The sequence below is a fragment of the Rutilus rutilus genome (assembly GCF_951802725.1).
Source record: "Rutilus rutilus genome assembly, chromosome: 9".
Lineage (NCBI taxonomy): Eukaryota > Metazoa > Chordata > Actinopteri > Cypriniformes > Leuciscidae > Rutilus > Rutilus rutilus.
Genome location: NC_140223.1, coordinates 25,581,661 through 25,601,736, shown reverse-complemented (window position 1 = coordinate 25,601,736; position 20,076 = coordinate 25,581,661). Strand labels below are relative to the sequence as shown.

At 38.4% G+C, this 20,076-nt stretch overlaps 1 protein-coding gene across 2 annotated transcripts in view; it reads left to right on the top strand.

The window, feature by feature from the left end:
• Window positions 1-20,076, top strand: part of nbeab (neurobeachin b) — a 284,815-nt gene that overhangs the window by 112,857 nt on the left and 151,882 nt on the right. For both annotated transcript variants that reach the window (XM_084419403.1, XM_084419404.1), the window contains 11 exons: window positions 2,458-2,537; window positions 5,409-5,471; window positions 6,268-6,365; window positions 6,834-6,926; window positions 10,944-11,052; window positions 11,849-11,930; window positions 12,167-12,290; window positions 13,940-14,132; window positions 14,551-15,519; window positions 18,498-18,715; window positions 18,977-19,130. In XM_084419403.1, coding sequence (XP_084275529.1) covers window positions 2,458-2,537; window positions 5,409-5,471; window positions 6,268-6,365; window positions 6,834-6,926; window positions 10,944-11,052; window positions 11,849-11,930; window positions 12,167-12,290; window positions 13,940-14,132; window positions 14,551-15,519; window positions 18,498-18,715; window positions 18,977-19,130 — 2,183 coding nt within the window. The remainder of the gene's footprint in view (window positions 1-2,457; window positions 2,538-5,408; window positions 5,472-6,267; window positions 6,366-6,833; window positions 6,927-10,943; window positions 11,053-11,848; window positions 11,931-12,166; window positions 12,291-13,939; window positions 14,133-14,550; window positions 15,520-18,497; window positions 18,716-18,976; window positions 19,131-20,076) is intronic.

Below are 20,076 nucleotides of genomic sequence, written 5' to 3'. Positions count from 1 at the left end.
AAGAAGTGTTATTGAGTAAAAGAGATATCAGTCATTCTATTGTTCTGTTTAGTTTTGCTTGAATCATGGATTTGATCTCCTAATGAGATCCAGTAGACAGGAAAATTGTGTAAAATATTGTTTTCCCCAATTTGGAGATAAACCAATCTACAGTTGCTCCAAAGTCTCTTAGATTGCAGATTTTGGTGTTTACCAATGAAATTACGCTTTTAATATTCATTTTAGTACTGTAATGGGTGTTCAGATTAATGTGGGCTGGGGAATGTTTTATTTTGGTTGGATTTTTGGACAAATTATCAAATATTTATAGAAAAATGTACACTAATCAGTCATCTTATTGACCGGGTAGATAACATCCCATGATCTCTCTTTAGAAACAGCTTTCTTTACATAGAAGGAAGGACTAAGACAATGGACAATCAATTGCATAATCTGTTTAATAAAAGCAATGCTAATCTCATCAATAAAATGATTGATGAAAATGTTAAAGGTTTACAAATATAATGCAAAAAAAAAAAGATGCATCATGACGATACACCTACGATATACACACGACGATACACACGTAACACAATATTGTATATAGGTTTAAAACTTAAAACAGTAATAGCAGTCTAAAGCATAGAGAATTCACAATACAGTAATTTATAAAAATAAAAAAAGCAAATAATTCAGTACTCATTATGTGACAAATCATACTTCTATTCGTATGTTATTTTAGGAGCTTTTTAGGATGGTTTAGAACATGTGTTTTGCTGATCTTACCTGTCAGATACATTTTTAAATGAATACATTATAGAGTATTACAAATGAAAAAAATGTATTTGGTTGAAAGTTTGTGTTATAGGTATGTTTTTTTTCTTTTGTGTGGCATTTTGCAGATGTCCGCTTGAATTGTAAAAATAACATGACAGAATTTGACAAACTTTAGAGCATACTTTGGTCAAAAGACAGAAACTAAAGATATTGATGAAAACTATGGAAGCTTGTTTCCGCCACTGAATAAAAAATAAAAGGTAATTACAACTTTTTATCTCACAGTTCTGACCTTTGATGATATAAACTCTCAATTCTTACTTTTTTCTTAGAATTGTGAGATATAAACTCGAGTTGCGAGAAAGTCAGTCAGAATTGCGGGAAAAAGTAAGAATTGCGAGATTCTCGCAGTTGCGAGAAAAGGAGTCAAAAGTCAGTTTATATCCTGCAATTCTGACTTTATAACTCACACAATATCGAGTTTATATCTCTCATTTCTGATATTATAACTCGCAATTGCGAGTTTACATCTCACAATTCTGAGGAAAATTTAAATTTAAATTTTTTTTATTTTATTCTGTAGTGGAAACAAGCTTCCATAGAAAACAAAAGAAAAACTTGCAGGGAAGTAATTTTATATCATGTAACATTTATCATTTAATGTGTTTATCCAATGAATGTTGGAATTATTTAATATTCACTTTAATATTCAATGAAAGTTTAGCAGAATTTTATCATGGGTAACTGGACTGCCTCCATTTATTCAGAAATTAAAACTGCAGAGGCTAATATGTTTTTGGAAATGGATCTGTAAATGTAAAAACAGCTCCAGGTGCTTAATTGTGCTTTACAATTCTTGAAGAATGAAACCTTTAAAGGTTTTTTTTTTCTTTTTGCTGGTCGCCGCTGATATGAATAGAGAAAGAGACATCATACATTTAACAGAGTTGATCATTTTAGACAGTGTAATAGCAAGTGATTGGTGGTGATCAGACCTCCTGAGATGAATCTGTGAATATGACAGCTAATCAAGTTCTTCTTTTTATGCTCAGGCCATTCCCAGTAAAACAGCAAATGGAAATCTGTCACACACACGTCGAAAAAGTACTAAAAAGGAGCTCTGGAAGTATGAGGGTGAACATCACTTTACCAATCATGTTCCTGGTTAAACATTCCAAGCAACCAATCAGATTTAAAGGACAAGTTAACAGTTCATGTTAAGTTTAGGCTTACAAGGTTAGGTGCTTCTACACCTATCATTTGCCTCTTTTTTAAGGGATATGTTAATGAGTAGGATTGGGTTTAGGTAAGGACTAAGTTTTTGGACTGGTATGTTGTTCTAGGAACAACAAAATACGCTGACCCAGGGAACATGTCTTACTTTGCAAAATCAGAGTGACCAGGGATTCGAAATTAGTGCAGATGTTACTGAAATGAAGTGTGGCCTGCTGAGCTCTAGCTGTCTTCCCGTCTGGAGTTAATAAGGGCTTAGCTTTTCTTCTGAGAGCTCTGACCTCTCCGCTCTTCTCGATTGGCAGAAGCCCATGTCCATGCCACGGTTCTCCATTGACTGAGAGCGAGGCGCTCTTTGACACTCTCACTATGAACTTAATGCCAGTATCTGTGAAACATTAAACATGACATTTTTGAGATGTCGTGCGGTTTGTTGTAACAGTTCCTCTGTGACTCCTGTGTTAGCAGACGGTCCTCGGCCCTTGCAGAAAGAGATCACCTCCCTCAGAGCCTTCATGCTGCTGTTCCTCAAACAGCTCATACTGAAGGTAAGCATCATTTCATGTATTCACATATAACTGGATAATATGTAGCATATGCAGACAAATGAAAAAAAAAGAAAAGAAAATGACTTGACATCTGTCCCAAATCATCCTTGAATGTGTATTAACTAACCATAGTTTAACTGTGGTTTTTGTATCAAAACTATATTAACCTGCTAGAATACTACATCTAATACGGTTTAGTAAAATCAATTCATTTTCATTTTGTGCCTGTATTGATTTACCAAAATATAGAGAACAACAGCTCAAGGGCTGTTGCTTTGGCAGGTTTTCACTCTCATTCACCAGTCCCAGCTGTTTACAATTTTCTAACAGGACTGTAGGAAAAGTGTACACTTGTTCAGACCAGTGCTAACACATCAAGAAATCTGTCAGGTGGCCAAGGCACAAGCAAACAACGATTAGTTCTCAAGCTGCCTGTGCTCTCGCAATAATGAGAAACATGTGCATTCATCAGCACAGCTCCAACCAGACAGTTCACGCTGCTTACCTAATAATAATAATAATAATAATATGTTACATATAGCGCTTTTCTGGGTACTCAAAGCGCTTTACATAGAAGGGGGGGGGGGGGGGGGGGGGGGGGTCTCTCCTCAACCACCACCAATGTGCAGCATCTGCCTGGATGATGCAACGGCAGCCATATTGCGCCAGAACGCCTTCCACACACCAGCTTACTGGTGTAGAGCATACCAATCAGTATGTATGGGGATGATTAGGAGGCCATGATGGACAGGGGCCAATGGGCAAATTTGGCCAGGATGCCGGGGTTAAACCCCTACTCTTTTATCCGAAGGACATCCTGGGATTTTTAATGAGCACAGAGAGTCAGGACCTCAGTTTAACATCTCATCCGAAGGACGGTGCTCTTTGACAGTATAGTGTCCCCATCACTACACTGGGGTGTTAGGACCCACACAGACCACAGGGTGAGCGTCCCCTGCTGGCCTCACTAACACCTCTTCCAGCAGCAACCTAGTTTTTTCAGGAGTCTCCCATCCAGTTACTGACCAGGCTCAACCCTGCTTAAGCCAAGTTCAGACTACATGATTTTAAAACGTCGGGCTGAACTGTGCGGTTCACACTACATGACTTGCTCTCTGTGAAATCAGGAGTGTTCAAGTTGTTGAGCTGTTCACACCACACGACACAACGTGATTGATCCGCAACAGGAGGTAACGCACTACATGAGTTGACAACAACTCTGTCACCCAACGATTCTATCTTGTCTACAAACCACGTTTTGTCACGAAAAATCACGCGATAAAACGAACCGGAAATGACGCGAACCAGCACGCGCGCCACTACCCAGCGAAGAAGACGAAGAAGAACACAACACGCAAGTCTTTGTTTGAATATGGACGTCAGACAGAAATTAGTGCTGCAAACTGTTTGCTTGATGATTTGCTCAAAAAAAAAAACGCAAAATAATTTTTTTTTGTTTCTTTGAAAACCGCGTATTTACCCGGTGACCTCAACCCATGCCTTGCTCTGATTGGCTGTATCTCATGACATTACATGAGGTTGAGTCGTGCGACAGCTCCGGATATCTAGCACGTCTGCGAGGCGTCTGCGAGCGTCTTTGATGCGTTGTTGGCTCTTTCATACTAACAGATTGGCGAGCGTTCATCGGCCGCTAATCCCCCGCGATTTGCACGCGATAACACGCCGACCTGTCGGCGAGCTCAACGATTTGCAAATCGGGCTTAAATCGGGCTTAAAATTATGGAAGCTTGTTTCCACCACAAAGAAATAAAGTCAGAATTGCGAGATACAAAGTCAGAATTGCGTGAAATAAAGTCACAATTGCGTGTTATAAAGTCAGAATTGCGAGATATAAAGTCGCAATTGCGTGTTATAAAGTCAGAATTCTATTTAGTTTATATCTCGCAATTCTGACATATTTTCTCAGAATTGTGACATATAAACTCACAATTGTGAGATATAAAGTCCAATTCTAAGGGGAAAAAAGACGGACTTTTTTTTTTTTTACCTCAGAATAGTTTATCTCACAATTCTGACTTTATAGCACGCAATTGCGACTTTATATCATGCAATTCTGACTTTATATCTCCCAATTGCGTATTATAAAGTCAGAATTGCGTGATATAAAGTCGCAATTGCGAGAAAAAAAGTCCGAATTCTGACTTTATAAGACGCAATTGCGACTTTATTTCACGCAATTCTGACTTTATATCTCGCAATTCTGACTTTATAACACGCAATTGCAACTTTATTTCACGCAATTCTGACTTTATATCTCGCAATTCTGACTTTATAACACGCAATTGCGACTTTATTTCACGCAATTCTGACTTTATATCTCGCAATTCTGACTTTATAACACGCAATTGCGACTTTATTTCACGCAATTCTGACTTTATATCTCGCAATTCTGACTTTATAACACGCAATTCTGACTTTATATCTCAAAATTCTGAGATGTAAACTCGCAATTGTGAGATAAAAAGTCGCAATTATCTCTTAAAATGTTTTATTCTGTGGCGGAAACAAGCTTCCATATAAAATCCTGTAGTGTGAACTTGGCTTTAGCTTCAGTGGGCAACCAGTCTTGGGCTTGTCTTGATATGGCTGCTGGCAATAAGAGACAGCTTGTAAAAGTCAGGACAAAACTTTGCTGTGAACATTCATTTTCGCAAACAGCCTCACTGAATTTTAACTCATTGTTATTGTGTGTTTTTTTTTTCTTCTTTCTATTTATATTTCATAGTTTGTCAGCATGCTGATGGAAGTAGCAGCTTATAAGAGCAGTTGGGTTTTTAACAACAGCATATTGCAAAAGTAGCACAGCTCAGCTTTTTGTTGACGTTTCTTTTTTGTATTATTATTCGTCAGGACCGAGGTGTTAAAGAAGATGAGCTTCAAAGTATTTTAAACTACCTGCTGACCATGCATGAGGTGGGTCTTCGCCATATTACAGAATTCATACATATATATGACATATATCTATTTTAGAACATTTCCTATTCTTCATTCATGTTCTTAAATGGGCCCAATTTTACACACCTTAAATTAAGATTTGACTGAAAGAAATTCAAATCAGTGACTCAACGACTCCCTATTACACTTAATCTTTAGTCATTTTAAAGTGGATCATATAGACTACACACATTTCCGAACACCCATCTTCAGGCTAACATATGATTTCCTATCTGAGAATAAGACCAGCGCAAAACTCATTATTTATATATGTGTAGTGCATTATTTTATAATTTGTTGTGTAAATAATTACAAATTAAAAAAAGAACAACTACTGTAAATCAAACAACATTTTTTTACTGGAAGTAATGATGCTGAAAATTCAGCTTTGACATCAGAGGAATAAATTACTGTGTACTCAAATATAAGATGATGTTTTGATTTATTTAATAATTGGTCACTACATAATTTCCATACTTCCGTTATTTAATAGTTTTCAACTTACTATTGTTCTAAAATGTAGAAAACACTATTATAAAATGATTAGGGCTGCACACATTTTTAACTGGTACCATGTGCTTCAAGATTGGAATAAAATTCTTCTGTTGCATTAAATAAATATATATATATATATATATATATATATACAGTATAAGAAGAAGAAGAAGTGTGTGTGTGTGTGTGTTTGCGTGCTTTATTATGTTTTATTGAAAGCCCAGCGGTGAAGTACCCCTTTAAATGCAGGATGTGTGTTTATGCCTTTTACTCAATTCAGGATGAGAACCTCCATGATGTTCTTCAGCTGCTTGTGGCCCTCATGTCTGAGCACCCTGCTTCCATGATTCCTGCATTTGACCAGAGGAATGGCATCCGGTAAAAATCCTTGTACTCCACACAGAGTCAAATTTCATTATATTTCATCTTGTCTCCCATGATGGAGTTGATACAATCATGAATTATTCACAAGACTCGACATAGGAATTGGAATGATATTTTCATATTTATTTATTTATTTATTTTCTGACAAGCAGGATAAAGCTCAAACCCTGCATGTCAAGCTAATGAATCTAGATGGATTTGATAAAGTTTCGGGATTGGCTCAAAATAACTGATATGACTTTGATGAACAGCTTCATGGTGGTTTACAATGCCATTTCCTCTCAAGTATTACTTATTATTGTCTGTTTTTTTTATATATATTTTTTTTATCTGCCACTTGATTAATTGAAAGAATTAAGTGTTTGGCACGTTCCCTCTGATTCTTGTTTTTAACTTAATATTTAATTAATTAAATCACAATAATTCTCTTTTTAGTTTTATTTTAATTTCATTTCTTTCCAGGGTGGTGTACAAACTTCTGGCTTCCCAGAGTGAAAGTATCCGAGTTCAGGCTCTGAAAGTTCTGGCATATTTTCTCAAACACTTAGGTCACAAGTGAGTACATCAATTCTTCTCTTTTCCAGAGACACTTTCACATACAAAGTCTCCCAAGAGATGCCTTTTCTTAAGTGAATCCGACAAGGTGAAATTTGTGGTTGCGTAAGGACAGTCCTCATCAGTAGTGTCTTTATGAAATTTTAAAGTTCTTCAGAAATATTCTCTAAATGGCTCCAGGGCTTTTGTTAAGTATAGTGTGAGATACTCTACGCATAAGCCTCTTCTTTTAAAGCAACACTATGTAGAAATTGTGTTTTTGTCAAACAGCGACCCCTAGAGTCGCTGTGGAATACTTGCACTGTCGTAAATACCCCCCTCCACCTCCCCCTCCACCAGCTAAATCACAAGTAAATAGCCTATAGTCTAGGCCTACTGTATAATTTAATTTGTGTAAACATTACAAAATGCCAGATAGGCCTAACATCAATAAAGTTAAATGTACTTCGCATTATTTCATAACATTGGCCGTTATGATGTCATTAGACATGATTATTGCAATTTATCATAATAGTTTGCAAATTGTGCTCGTTTACACTATTTACAACCTCTACATTAGGCTTATTTATGTCCTGATGATAACTATGTGAGATATTGAAAACTGTTCTCATGATAATCGCAGGAATCAACGTCAACAGCGTCGTCTGATATCCCTCAGGACTACGTGATAAATACACCTCACAACACCTGAGTTCAGCTGGCAAACTAGTTTGTGAGGCAAGCCAGACAATAAAACATAACGCAAAAAACACGTAAGACAGCTCTGATAATAGAAAGCTAGCTAGACATATGTGGAAATTATTGGACTGGTCTAATTATCAACAATGGATGAATGAACAGCATCGTAAAAAAATGACATACTACAAGCAAGCGCAACAACATAGAACGCAAACAAGTTTACAAATAAGAGATCGGATAGCTATCTGATTTATCAAAACGATTCCATTTACACCTGGTCACATAAATGTGTTTTTGCGAAACGGATTTAAATCCGATCTTTAATTCCCGTGCTATATGAAGTGCAACCGAAAGCAAATGAACTGCATTTTATTGATCATCAGCTAAAATGACCGCAATAAGAGAAAGCAGTAACAGCCCTGGTAAGATCATTTCATTTCTTTACTTTTAATGATGATGATTGTGTGTTAAGCCTTGTTTATACTTTCGCCTGGCTCCGCAGCGCGAGTCTCCGCAGACTGCGCGCGCACCTCCCGAAACGGACGAGGCGTTTACACTTGACGCGCTCGCCGTTGTACTATTCTTTGAAACGATAGGGGGCGACTCGAGTAATTGTCCTCTAAACCACCAGGAATCAGCAGTGAGAAGAAGAAAGCTATACACACGTGACAATGTTTATTTTAGTACACCACCACCAATACCACACTACAAAAAGAATCGTGTAAAACCCAGTAAACCCTGAGATTATTACTCGTGACAATAAAACAAAATATATGGATATTAGAATGTGTAAAAAACATAACTAAATCAACGATCTCCTTCATATTTTCTAATTTCACTAAACATTTCATTACGTTTCGTGAACATTTTTATTAAACATGGACCTTTATGTTCATTAAAAATACTTTTTATGCTATTGTATGCTCATTTTTTAAATGTAAGCAACTCATTTATACTGCAAACTGGGTGCTGGTGTGGTGAGAAGTTCGAGCTCGGCCAGATTCGGCTCGAAGTCGTTCATCTTCGGATGCGGCGCCGCGCGCGTTGTTACAAAAAATGTCGCGCACACCGCCAGCCGAAATTGGGTCTTGCGAACCCAACGCGCACGACCGCCCACACCGCAATGACGTCATTTTTGCCGCGCGCACCTTCGCGCTCGTGCGGACGCGTCGAGTATAAACCAGGCTTTTAGCGTCTTCGACTTAGTTTCACTTTGATTTGCGATAGTTTGCACGTTGGCTTGATGAATAGATGCTCAGCTGCTCATCTGCGGTGATGCGTGTTCCAGGAGCGTCGTCATATCTGGCAATAACATTACATATAGCCTATAACACGCTCTCACACGGTTTTTTTTTTTTTTTTTTTTTTGCATTTTTAGGGGGAGTACAATTTACATATGTGGTTTCAACAACCGGATGCATTTACACTTGTCCAGTTTTGTCTGGAATGCGTCTCAGATCTCCTCCTGAAGTGGTTTGAACGATCGGATTCAAATCCGTCTCGAATGCGTTTCGGAGGGCATTTAAGTTATTGTCTTTTCATGATCGGATAGCTATCCGATCTGAGAAACCGCATGAAATAGCCAGATGTAAACAGCCCCCATGACAAAAACATACGCACGAAAGCCGAAAACAAACGCTGGTTGCTCTCACGTCCAAATGTGAGGAAGTGGTGGGGGAAGTGACGTATGCCGTAAAGCAGTCGAATTTTGTAGTTCTTTTTGTGCTCTGGTTACTACCCGAACCCCGAAGTTACATAGTGCCAGTAAAAGCGATACAGACCCCGTCAGGCTATGGCAGACGTGTCATTCAACCTATTGTAAGTCGATGTACCATCACAAGGGTCTTGGAAATATATTATGAAGGCTGAAAAGTTACATAGTGTTACTTTAACTAGTGTGTGTATGTTGATATTTGTGAGTGTGTATCTATGTAGGGATGAGTGGTATAACGGAAGTCACCTCAAATCACAGTTTTATTTAATTATATATTTCTATCATAACAACTCTCTGAATACATGCGAGGACAATATATGGCTGCTGATGTTGATAATTGATGCTGCTGCTGCAGAGCTACTCCTAAGAGAAACACAGACACGCTGCTGTGATCATGTAAGATATGCTACATGAATAGACATACATACATTTCGTAGCAGATCTAGGCAGGTGGAGCTGGGGGAGGTGGAGGGTTTCAGAGGAACTCTGAAAGTGCTCTTCAGGGCTAGCTTTTCAGCAAAAAATAAACCAGACTATTTAAATGTTGAGCAAGCAATCTTATTGGCTGCAGGATCAGCAGAGGCCAATCATCTTGTTCCATGTGGAAATGATTTGATACAGTAGCTTGCAGAAGGACCAACCATGCTGCGCCTTCTAGAGTTTCATGACTGAACTATATATATATATATATATATATTGTGTATATGTATATAGTGTTTGTTGACGTTAACGCATTAACACATGCAATTCATTTTTTTCAGTTTAACTGTCATATCTTATATATACACAACAGTTTGTTCAGGTTCTCAATTCTGATTGGCTGAGAGCCTTTTCCAGTCATGAGTTATTCTATTAGTCTATCACTCAACTTGCAGCATTTCTCCCACAGAGTTGTCATGGCAGACAAGCAAACACCATAATTTTACAAATTCTACTGTTGTTTTGTCACGGAATGTAGTTTAAGGAGTTTTTTAGGCCAGAATGTAGTTATAATTTTACCGACCCCACTTACACCAATACATATACTGACACACACACACTGTATTTTGGTATTGTGTGTATTGGTGTGAGGGCAAATTCATGCATAAGACCGTTTCCCTTAAATTAACACTTACAAAAATATAAAGGCAACCATGCTGTTTTTAGGCTGACATTTGCAGACTTGTACTGCAGTTAGCCTAGAGTGCACATAAAACCCACATTTGCTTTGTCGTCATTAGCATATCCATCGTTGAGTGGTTAACATCCTGAATGCTCACAGGCACTTTAAAACATACTTTTTCCTGGTTGTCATTTTACTGTACAGTCCCCATTTGTCTGTACTTGCTGTTGGGCAAGATTGCATTTAGGAGGCTTAGCATCCTGACAGTACCTCAGAATGATGTGCTGCTGGATAGTTTGTGATTGTAAAAGCCACAGCTCTTCCAGGACGAGAGCGCAGAGGTGGTTGCTTCGTTATTCTGAGTGAAAAACTGAAGGTACCTGACACCATGCAAAAGGTGCCAAGCTCAGTCGCCATCAAGGCCTGTTCCTGCTAGCTTGACATTAGCTGTGAGATGTATGAAAGCTGGCATTTCAACTACAGTATGTTTTCTATTTGTGTGTGTGTGTGTGTTTTGTCACAGGAGGAAGGTGGAAATAATGCACACAAACAGTCTCTTCACACTTCTTGGGGAACGACTGATGCTGCACTCCAACACACTGTCGATAACTACATACAACACACTATATGAGGTAATATAAAACAGATTGTTCTGTTCTGGATGCTGATTGGTCAATACAGTATTATAGTTCTACTAAAATATAGTATTTAATAGAAAATATGCAAAACTAAAATAAACAACTGTGATGTAAGACTCAGCTTTGATATCACATAAATAGACTACATTTGAAAATATATATATATATAAAAAGAAGACCGTCATTTAAAATCATGATAATATTATAAATATTTCACAATATAATTATTGTTTAATTAAATAAATGCAGCCTTGTGAGCATAAGATATTTTACATATTCATATTTTGATATAAATAATTGTTTATATAATTATATTGTGAAATATTTATAATATTATCATGATTTTAAATATTATCATAAATTTTATCTATATTTTCAAATGTAATTTATTCATTTGATGTCAGCATCATTACTCCAGTCTTACTCCATGATCCTTAAATGACATAAATCATTCTTATATGCTGATTTGATGCTCAAGTTACAGTTATTATTATCAATGTTGAAAACAGCTGTGCTGTTTAATAGTTTTGTGGAAACCGTGATACATTTTTTCAGTACTTTTAGAATAGAAAGCTTAAAAGGGCATTTCTTTAGGTAACTAGTAGTTAACTTGCAAGAGGCAGTTTTAGTTATATTTTTGGAACTTTTTTATGCTTTACTTGGTTCCATTGTATATCCACTACACAAAATATTTGAATAGAGTTTTCAGTTTAGTTTTAAGCCATCTTAATAATTGATGCTTTATCTGTTCTAGTAATGTCTCATCTCATCTGATCTATTTCCTGTCTAGATTTTGACAGAGCAGGTTTGCACACAGGTCGTCCACAAGCCTCATGCTGAACCCGATTCTACTGTGAAGATCCAGAACCCAAGTAATTCTTTCTGTCAGCCCATTCATTCTTTTTGTGGTCTGGTCCTAATACATTAATTGTCATCTGTGGAAGTTAAAAGCTTACTAGCGAATGATTAAACGTTTGCTTCTACACATAGAGATGCCCGTCTCATTTGTGTCAATTGTGCATTTTCATTGGTTCGCATCTGTGTCAATCAGATACAACTCTGCTTTGATTGGCTGAGTGATTGGTGTTTTTCTATTGGTTGTGCTCAGTGATTCTTAAGGTGGTGGCCACACTGCTGAAGAGCTCCACGGCCAGCGCTGACCTGATGGAGGTGCGGCGTCTCTTCCTCTCTGACATGATCAAGCTCTTCAGTAACAGCCGTGAAAACAGACGGTGAGGGTCTCTTCCTTTCTCGTCCCATCCGCAACGACAGCAATTAACCGCCTAGTGAACGGATCAGAAAAGAGAGCAGAGAAAAGTGACGTTCTCCCTTGTTGTTGTGTTTAATGGGCACCCCCGTGACGCTTAATAATCCTCCGAATCCTCGCCGTGTTTCTCTCACAGCAGATGTTTCAGAGACACATGTGAATCCACACCAGTTTCACTGCTGTCCTATGGCTGTTGGTTTTTCTTTTCTTCTCTCGTAAGCTTGTGCAGGGCTCCTCTGTGCAATCACAAGTCTGGCAGTCAATCAGTCGCCCAGTGTGTGCTGAAATCTCAATTGGCTGTTATTATTACTTTTCATCATCTCCATCATTACGTTCTACAGTGAGCCAGTCAAGAAGCTTTTAGACTTGATGAAGTCATTACGTCTCCAAAGTGCTTTCCTAAACCGTCTGTAAACAGTGACTGGTAACTAGACCAGACATTTGTGAAAATTGTGAAAAATGAAAATTGTGTCATTATTTACTCATCCCCATGTTGTTCCATTCGGCTTTCTTTCTTTTGTGCAATGCTAAAGGAATTATGAAGACGGTGCTTCACACTGTTCTCTATGCAATTATACCGAATGGGGAATGAGGCTCCATCAAAAAGGATGGAGGAGAACCCAAAAGTGATTCACATGACTCTTCTGAAACCATGCAAAAGATTTGTGTGAGGAAAAAGATCAAATTTTCTCCACTCATATTCTTCCCTTTCAGTGAGTTGTTAATCTTAAGATAGATCATTGAGCCAGTAAGATCTTGAACAGATCTTACAGAGCTTCATTTACAAAAAGCGTTAGAAGCTTAAATAGATTGTAGAGAACGTTGGCGCCAAAAGTTTCTGATCTGCAGCCCAGATCAGTTTTTGTGAAAGATTTGACTCAAAGGAACATTTTGTTCACAAACTGGACATTGGTACTTTGCACATGAACCAAGGAAATCCAGTGCAAATGTCCAGATTGTTTGTAAATAACGATCGTGTGACTTCTGAAGACATTGAAAATAATGCGGAATTAGTATGGATCACTTTTATTGGAGTCCTTTTTGTATCTTCAAATCCCTCGTTTATTTTCATTGCAAAGTGACCAATCCAATTCTTCAAAAATGTTTATTTTGATTTCCACTGATGATAGATTGTTGGGTAAGTAAATTATGACAATTTTCATTTCAGGATAAACTAATCCTGTAGCGATGGTTTACACGCCGTAGTTTATCTCTTTAATAGCCGATAGGGATGGGTTTGAAATTAAACCGTCCTTACCGCAATCTTACAACCCGGAGTGTTTCAGCAAAAGAAACAAGCTTAATTCATTCCGCCTCACCCAAAGATCCATTTATTATGCCACAATGCACAGAGAAAAAAAAAATGACGGTGGATAACACAAAGTGCTTCAGGTGTTATTCAAATAGCTGCCAGTCATTCTTAGCGTTACCTCGCAGATCTGAAGTTTAATGGAGGTTGGGGCTGAAATTGCTTTGTGTTACTTGTCGGTTTGTGAATTAGGTTCCACTTTTGAGTGTCGTTTGAGGATGTAAAAAAATATGTTTGCGGAGGAGAGGAGGGTTTAACACGAGTGAGTGCCGAAAGCTTAATCCATCTCATTTCTGGTGTGACAGGTGTCTGCTGCAGTGTTCCGTTTGGCAGGACTGGATGTTCTCTCTCAGCTACATTAACCCTAAGAACTCAGAGGAACAGAAGATCACAGAGATGGTTTACAACATCTTCCGGATTCTTCTGTACCACGCCATCAAGCACGAGTGGGGCGGCTGGCGTGTGTGGGTGGACACACTCTCCATAGCCCACTCCAAAGTAAATGGTTTTTACCAGCTGAACAAACTTGTAGTAGTAGATCTTATAAGCTTTAAATTGGCCAGTATTGATTAGAGATATCTAGAGTGCAGAGATGGATGATATAATCCAGATGTAGACAGTGGGCTCCATAAGTGTGAGAATTGAATTGAGAATGCCTTTAAATGCCGATTCAATTCCTAAATTTGAATTGGATTTAAATTGAGGTAGCAAACAGGATGCAGAATTGAATGAAGTAGATCAAATTCATATATCTGTTAGTTTTAAAATAGAAAAGCAAAGTTAGTCAAGGCAAACTAAATGTGGGCTTGACAAAGACTTGTTTGAGAGGATGGATGGATGGATGGATGGATGGATGGATGGATGGATGGATGGATGGATAGATTAAGTAGCCTAAATTTGTCGATTTGTTTGGCAGGTGACATATGAGGCTCACAAGGAATATTTAGCCAAAATGTATGAGGAATACCAGCGACAGGAAGAGGAGAACATTAAGAAAGGGAAGAAGGGGCTTGTCAGCACCATTTCAGGGCTTTCAGCCCAGGCTTCCGCCATCAAAGGCACCCTAGAGCTGGACCCAGATTCCCAAACCCAGACTCCTGAGAGTGAAGCGGATGAACCAGAGACAGCAGATTCCGGGCGAAACCTCTTGTCTGAATCTAAGAGTTTGGATGAGGAGAACCCAGCATCAGGTGTCCATATGGAAGTTCATGACCTGCTTGTAGATATTAAAGCTGAGAAGGTTGAGGCCACAGAGGTGAAGATGGACGACATGGACCTCCTACCTGTCACAGAAAATGGTGGCTTGGTGGAAGTGGACTCTCTCCTTGATAACGTCTACTCGGCTGTGGTGGAGAAGCTGAACAGCAGTGTAAACGGCGTACTGGTACCTAAAGCCAGCCTAGAAGACAAAAGCTCAGGTCCTCTTATCACCCTGGCTGATGAAAAAGATGCCATCTCCAGCAACAACACCTTCCTCTTTGGCACGATGGCAACCAGCTCTGGGGAAAATCTCCTGCCTGAAATGGGACCATCTGAACCTCTTCCGCTCTCAGGAGTGGAACCTCAGGTCCACACCAGCACTAGTGCAGACCTTGGGCTTCTGGCTCTCATGACCAAGAGCTCGAAAGAGTTGGACGCCAACCCAACGGCTTTGGAGGATGACAGCTTTAAGATGCAGCCTACTTTGAGTGGTTTCAATGTCTCTGAAGGGGAAAGCCTGTCTAAATGCCCTGGGCAGATTGAGACTGTGGGTGTAGAGTTGGAGCCAGGGGGTTCTGGGGTAAAGAGCACTGCAGATGTTACCAGCACCACATCAGACACAGAGAAATCAGATGATGGCAAAGATAAAGAGATCAAGAAGATTCAGACTACTACTACAACACAGGTAACTATGAGTGTTGGTACTGCCGGATATACACTAACTTTCAAAAGTCTGAGGTTAATATGATTAGGGAGATGACTGAATAATATTAATATGTACTGTACTGATGACTGTTAATATGATTAGGTTAATATGACTGAATACAAGTATTATATATATATATATATATATATATATATATATATATATATACAGTGAGGAAAATAAGTATTTGAACACCCTGCTATTTTGCAAGTTCTCCCACTTGGAAATCATGGAGTGGTCTGAAATTGTCATCGTAGGTGCATGTCCACTGTGAGAGACATAATCTAAAAAAAAAAATCCAGAAATCACAATATATGATTTTTTAACTATTTATTTGTATGATACAGCTGCAAATAAGTATTTGAACACCTGTCTATCAGCTAGAATTCTGACCCTCAAAGACCTGTTAGTCTGCCTTTAAAATGTCCACCTCCACTCCATTTATTATCCTAAATTAGATGCACCTGTTTGAGGTCGTTAGCTGCATAAAGACACCTGTCCACCCCATACAATCAGTAAGAATCCAACTACTAACATGGCCAAGACCAAAGAGCTGTCCAAAGACACTAGAGACAAAATTGTACACCTCCACAAGGCTGGAAAGGGCTACGGGGAAATTGCCAAGCAGCTTGGTGAAAAAAGGTCCACTGTTGGAGCAATCATTAGAAAATGGAAGAAGCTAAACATGACTGTCAATCTCCCTCGGACTGGGGCTCCATGCAAGATCTCACCTCGTGGGGTCTCAATGATCCTAAGAAAGGTGAGAAATCAGCCCAGAACTACACGGGAGGAGCTGGTCAATGACCTGAAAAGAGCTGGGACCACCGTTTCCAAGGTTACTGTTGGTAATACACTAAGACGTTATGGTTTGAAATCATGCATGGCACGGAAGGTTCCCCTGCTTAAACCAGCACGTCAAGGCCTGTCTTAAGTTTGCCAATGACCATTTGGATGATCCAGAGGAGTCATGGGAGAAAGTCATGTGGTCAGATGAGACCAAAATAGAACTTTTTGGTCATAATTCCACTAAACGTTATTGGAGGAAGAAGAATGATGAGTACCATCCCAAGAACACCATCCCTACTGTGAAGCATGGGGGTGGTAGCATCATGCTTTGGGGGTGTTTTTCTGCACATGGGACAGGGCGACTGCACTGTATTAAGGAGAGGATGACCGGGGCCATGTATTGCGAGATTTTGGGGAACAACCTCCTTCCCACAGTTAGAGCATTGAAGATGGGTCGAGGCTGGGTCTTCCAACATGACAATGACCCGAAGCACACAGCCAGCATAACCAAGGAGTGGCTCTGTAAGAAGCATATCAAGGTTCTGGCGTGGCCTAGCCAGTCTCCAGACCTAAACCCAATAGAGAATCTTTGGAGGGAGCTCAAACTCCGTGTTTCTCAGCGACAGCCCAGAAACCTGACTGATCTAGAGAAGATCTGTGTGGAGGAGTGGGCCAAAATCCCTCCTGCAGTGTGTGCAAACCTGGTGAAAAACTACAGGAAACGTTTGACCTCTGTAATTGCAAACAAAGGCTACTGTACCAAATATTAACATTGATTTTCTCAGGTGTTCAAATACTTATTTGCAGCTGTATCATACAAATAAATAGTTAAAAAAATCATACATTGTGATTTCTGGATATTTTTTTATTTATTATGTCTCTCACAGTGGACATGCACCTACGATGACAATTTCAGACCCCTCCATGATTTCTAAGTGGGAGAACTTGCAAAATAGCAGGGTGTTCAAATACTTATTTTCCTCACTGTATATATATAGCCTATATATAAAAGTATTATATATAATATTTACCATCAAAGGAATAAATTACATTAAAATATATATTAACATAGAAAACAGTTATTTTAAATTGTAATAATATTTCACAATATTACAGTTTTTTACTTAATCAAATAAATGCAGCTTTGGTAAGCATTAGAGATTTCTTTAAAAAACTTCTTTTTTTTAAATTACTTACCCCAAACTTTTGAGCAATAGTGTAGATTTGGAGTTGTCAAACTTATTTTATTTTATTTATTTATTGTTATGGACAATGTAGATAAACATATTATATATTTAATATAATGTAACTATTTAAAATGCAAATTATTCTTCCTGTTTGTTCTTGTTTTATTGAACATTTTCACTATATATCCCAGGATGAAAGTTACAGTTCAGTAGACACATATTGACCCAATCATATGCCTTTTAGCAAAATGTAAACAGTAAAACAATTATGAAATAAAAAAAGAGGTTAACATTAAATATATGAAACCATTGTTTTGGCCAACCTTATTTATAATGAATAAATTGAGCTGAAATTTATGAAATTATCCTGAGAACACAGCTCAGCCTTTCAATTAAAATAAATCCCAATAGCTTAATTAATTATTGACTCATGTCTAAATGTCATTGTGTTCAATTTTATCCATCAGCTATTATAAAAAATATGGTGATATTTGAATTTACCATAGTTATCATAATTTACCATATCATTAAAAAAAAAAAAAACATTCATATATAAGAAGGTTCACTCTTTGACATCTTTATGACTGCCAAAACTGCTTCCGAGGTGTTGTGTGATATATTGTGGACCTTAGAGGAATATGAAGTCTGCAGCTTGGCAAAGCCAGCTTGAAACAAAAACAAAAAAATAAAAAAACTTGCCTGAAGAAATGTCATAACTTCAACTGCAGCCTGCATTCTTCTTCAGCTGACTTTCAAGAAACTAAAGGTCTTTAAAGTTGTTTCCAGCATGAACGCTTTTTTGTAAGTCTTTTGGAAGAAAGAACACAATCTCTCCTCCTATAGGCCTACATCCGGATATTTTACACAAACGCTCCATTATTACACCTGTCATTAACAGTCAATGCAATGTATACATTTTCTAAGATGCCTGGATTTTTAAGTGCATAAGTTGTGTGTGTTTTAAAAGCATTGGTTCGCTTTCAGAGTTTGCACGGCCGTTCTGGTAGTCATCTGGATAGAGATCTGCGTGTGGATCTGGGATTCAGAGGGATGCCAATGACAGAAGAGCAGCGTCGACAGTTCAGCCCTGGTCCCCGCACCACCATGTTCCGTATCCCAGAGTTCAAGTGGTCCCCAATGCACCAGCGCTTACTTACAGATCTGCTCTTTGCACTAGAATCAGATGTACACATTTGGAGAAGGTCAGTGGCTACCAGTTTACAACAGTGAGGGATAGAAGTACAAATCCATTTACTATATCAAACTTTATCTATTTTTTCCCCCAATAGGACTGTAATTCTGTGTCTTGCAGTTTTGTTTTTTGCTTATGTCAAATAATAAATTCTGTCTACTCTAATTATTGTAGCCTATAACAGCAAAAATCAACTTGTCCTTAATGTGATGCATGTCTCTTTATCGTTGTTTTTGTCTTTCTCACCCTCCTTTTCTCTTGCCCCTCATAGTCATTCGACAAAATCCATTATGGACTTTGTCAACAGCAACGAGAACATAATCTTTGTACACAATACCATTCACCTGATCTCACAGATGGTGGATAACATCATCATCGCCTGTGGAGGAATCCTTCCCCTGCTGTCCGCTGCCACCTCGCCCTCTGTGAGTGTGCCAGAGCTTTGACAATACTGACACCCAGTGGCCAACATAGATTACTGCAAGCAAAGGCTGCTCAAACGTCCGGAACTCCGGATACGTTTGAAAACGGTCCACACCACACTAGTGTTTCTCGTCCACACTGAAACGTTGAAAAACGCTATAATCACCAAGCTGCGCATGAGTAAACCCTCATAAAAGCTCACTGAGACGGAACAAGACATAGTAAAGTTCTTACGCAATTCTTCTGGCAGGATCATTTTATTTAGCAAAATATCTCACCATTCAGTGAAGCATCCAAATCGCACTCAGTCGCCATTATATTTGTTTGGTCTAAAACGCAACTGCTCTCGTATTTGCCGCTGGGCAGCAAATGTGAGTAATTTTTTTGTCATCTTTGCAGGACTGTGATATGAAGAGTGTGTAAAGTAACATATTTTAGCAACTGTGTGAACGTGGATAGCACAATAGGCACAATATCGGAATAAACATGAATATCTATCGGTATTGGGGCCCTACTCCCTACGTTACAATGCCCTCCGTTTTCACAGTCCACACGACAGCGCCAAAGCAGCGTTTTTTAATGTATCTACTTTGGAGAGTTTTTTCAAAAAGCTTTGTTTTCGTTCATAAAAATGCAGTCTCAATGTGGACGCAAGGCCAAACCGGAGACAAAAATTAGCATTTTCAAACTAAAACATATTAGTGTGGACTGTAACTGAATGCCTTAGGGAGGATGCTACTAACGTTACAGGTTACCTTATTTTAAATATATTCTTCACTGTTGAGTGCGTTTTAACTAAGTTTTTCTCTTTTGCTTTTATTTATTTTTTTATGCCAAGAATACCAAGGTTAGTACCAATACATCAGTATATTTAGAATGTTCTGTGGTTCATTTCCATTTTCTCTCAGTCATGTCATACTTTCTCATAGCACACACGAATTATACAAT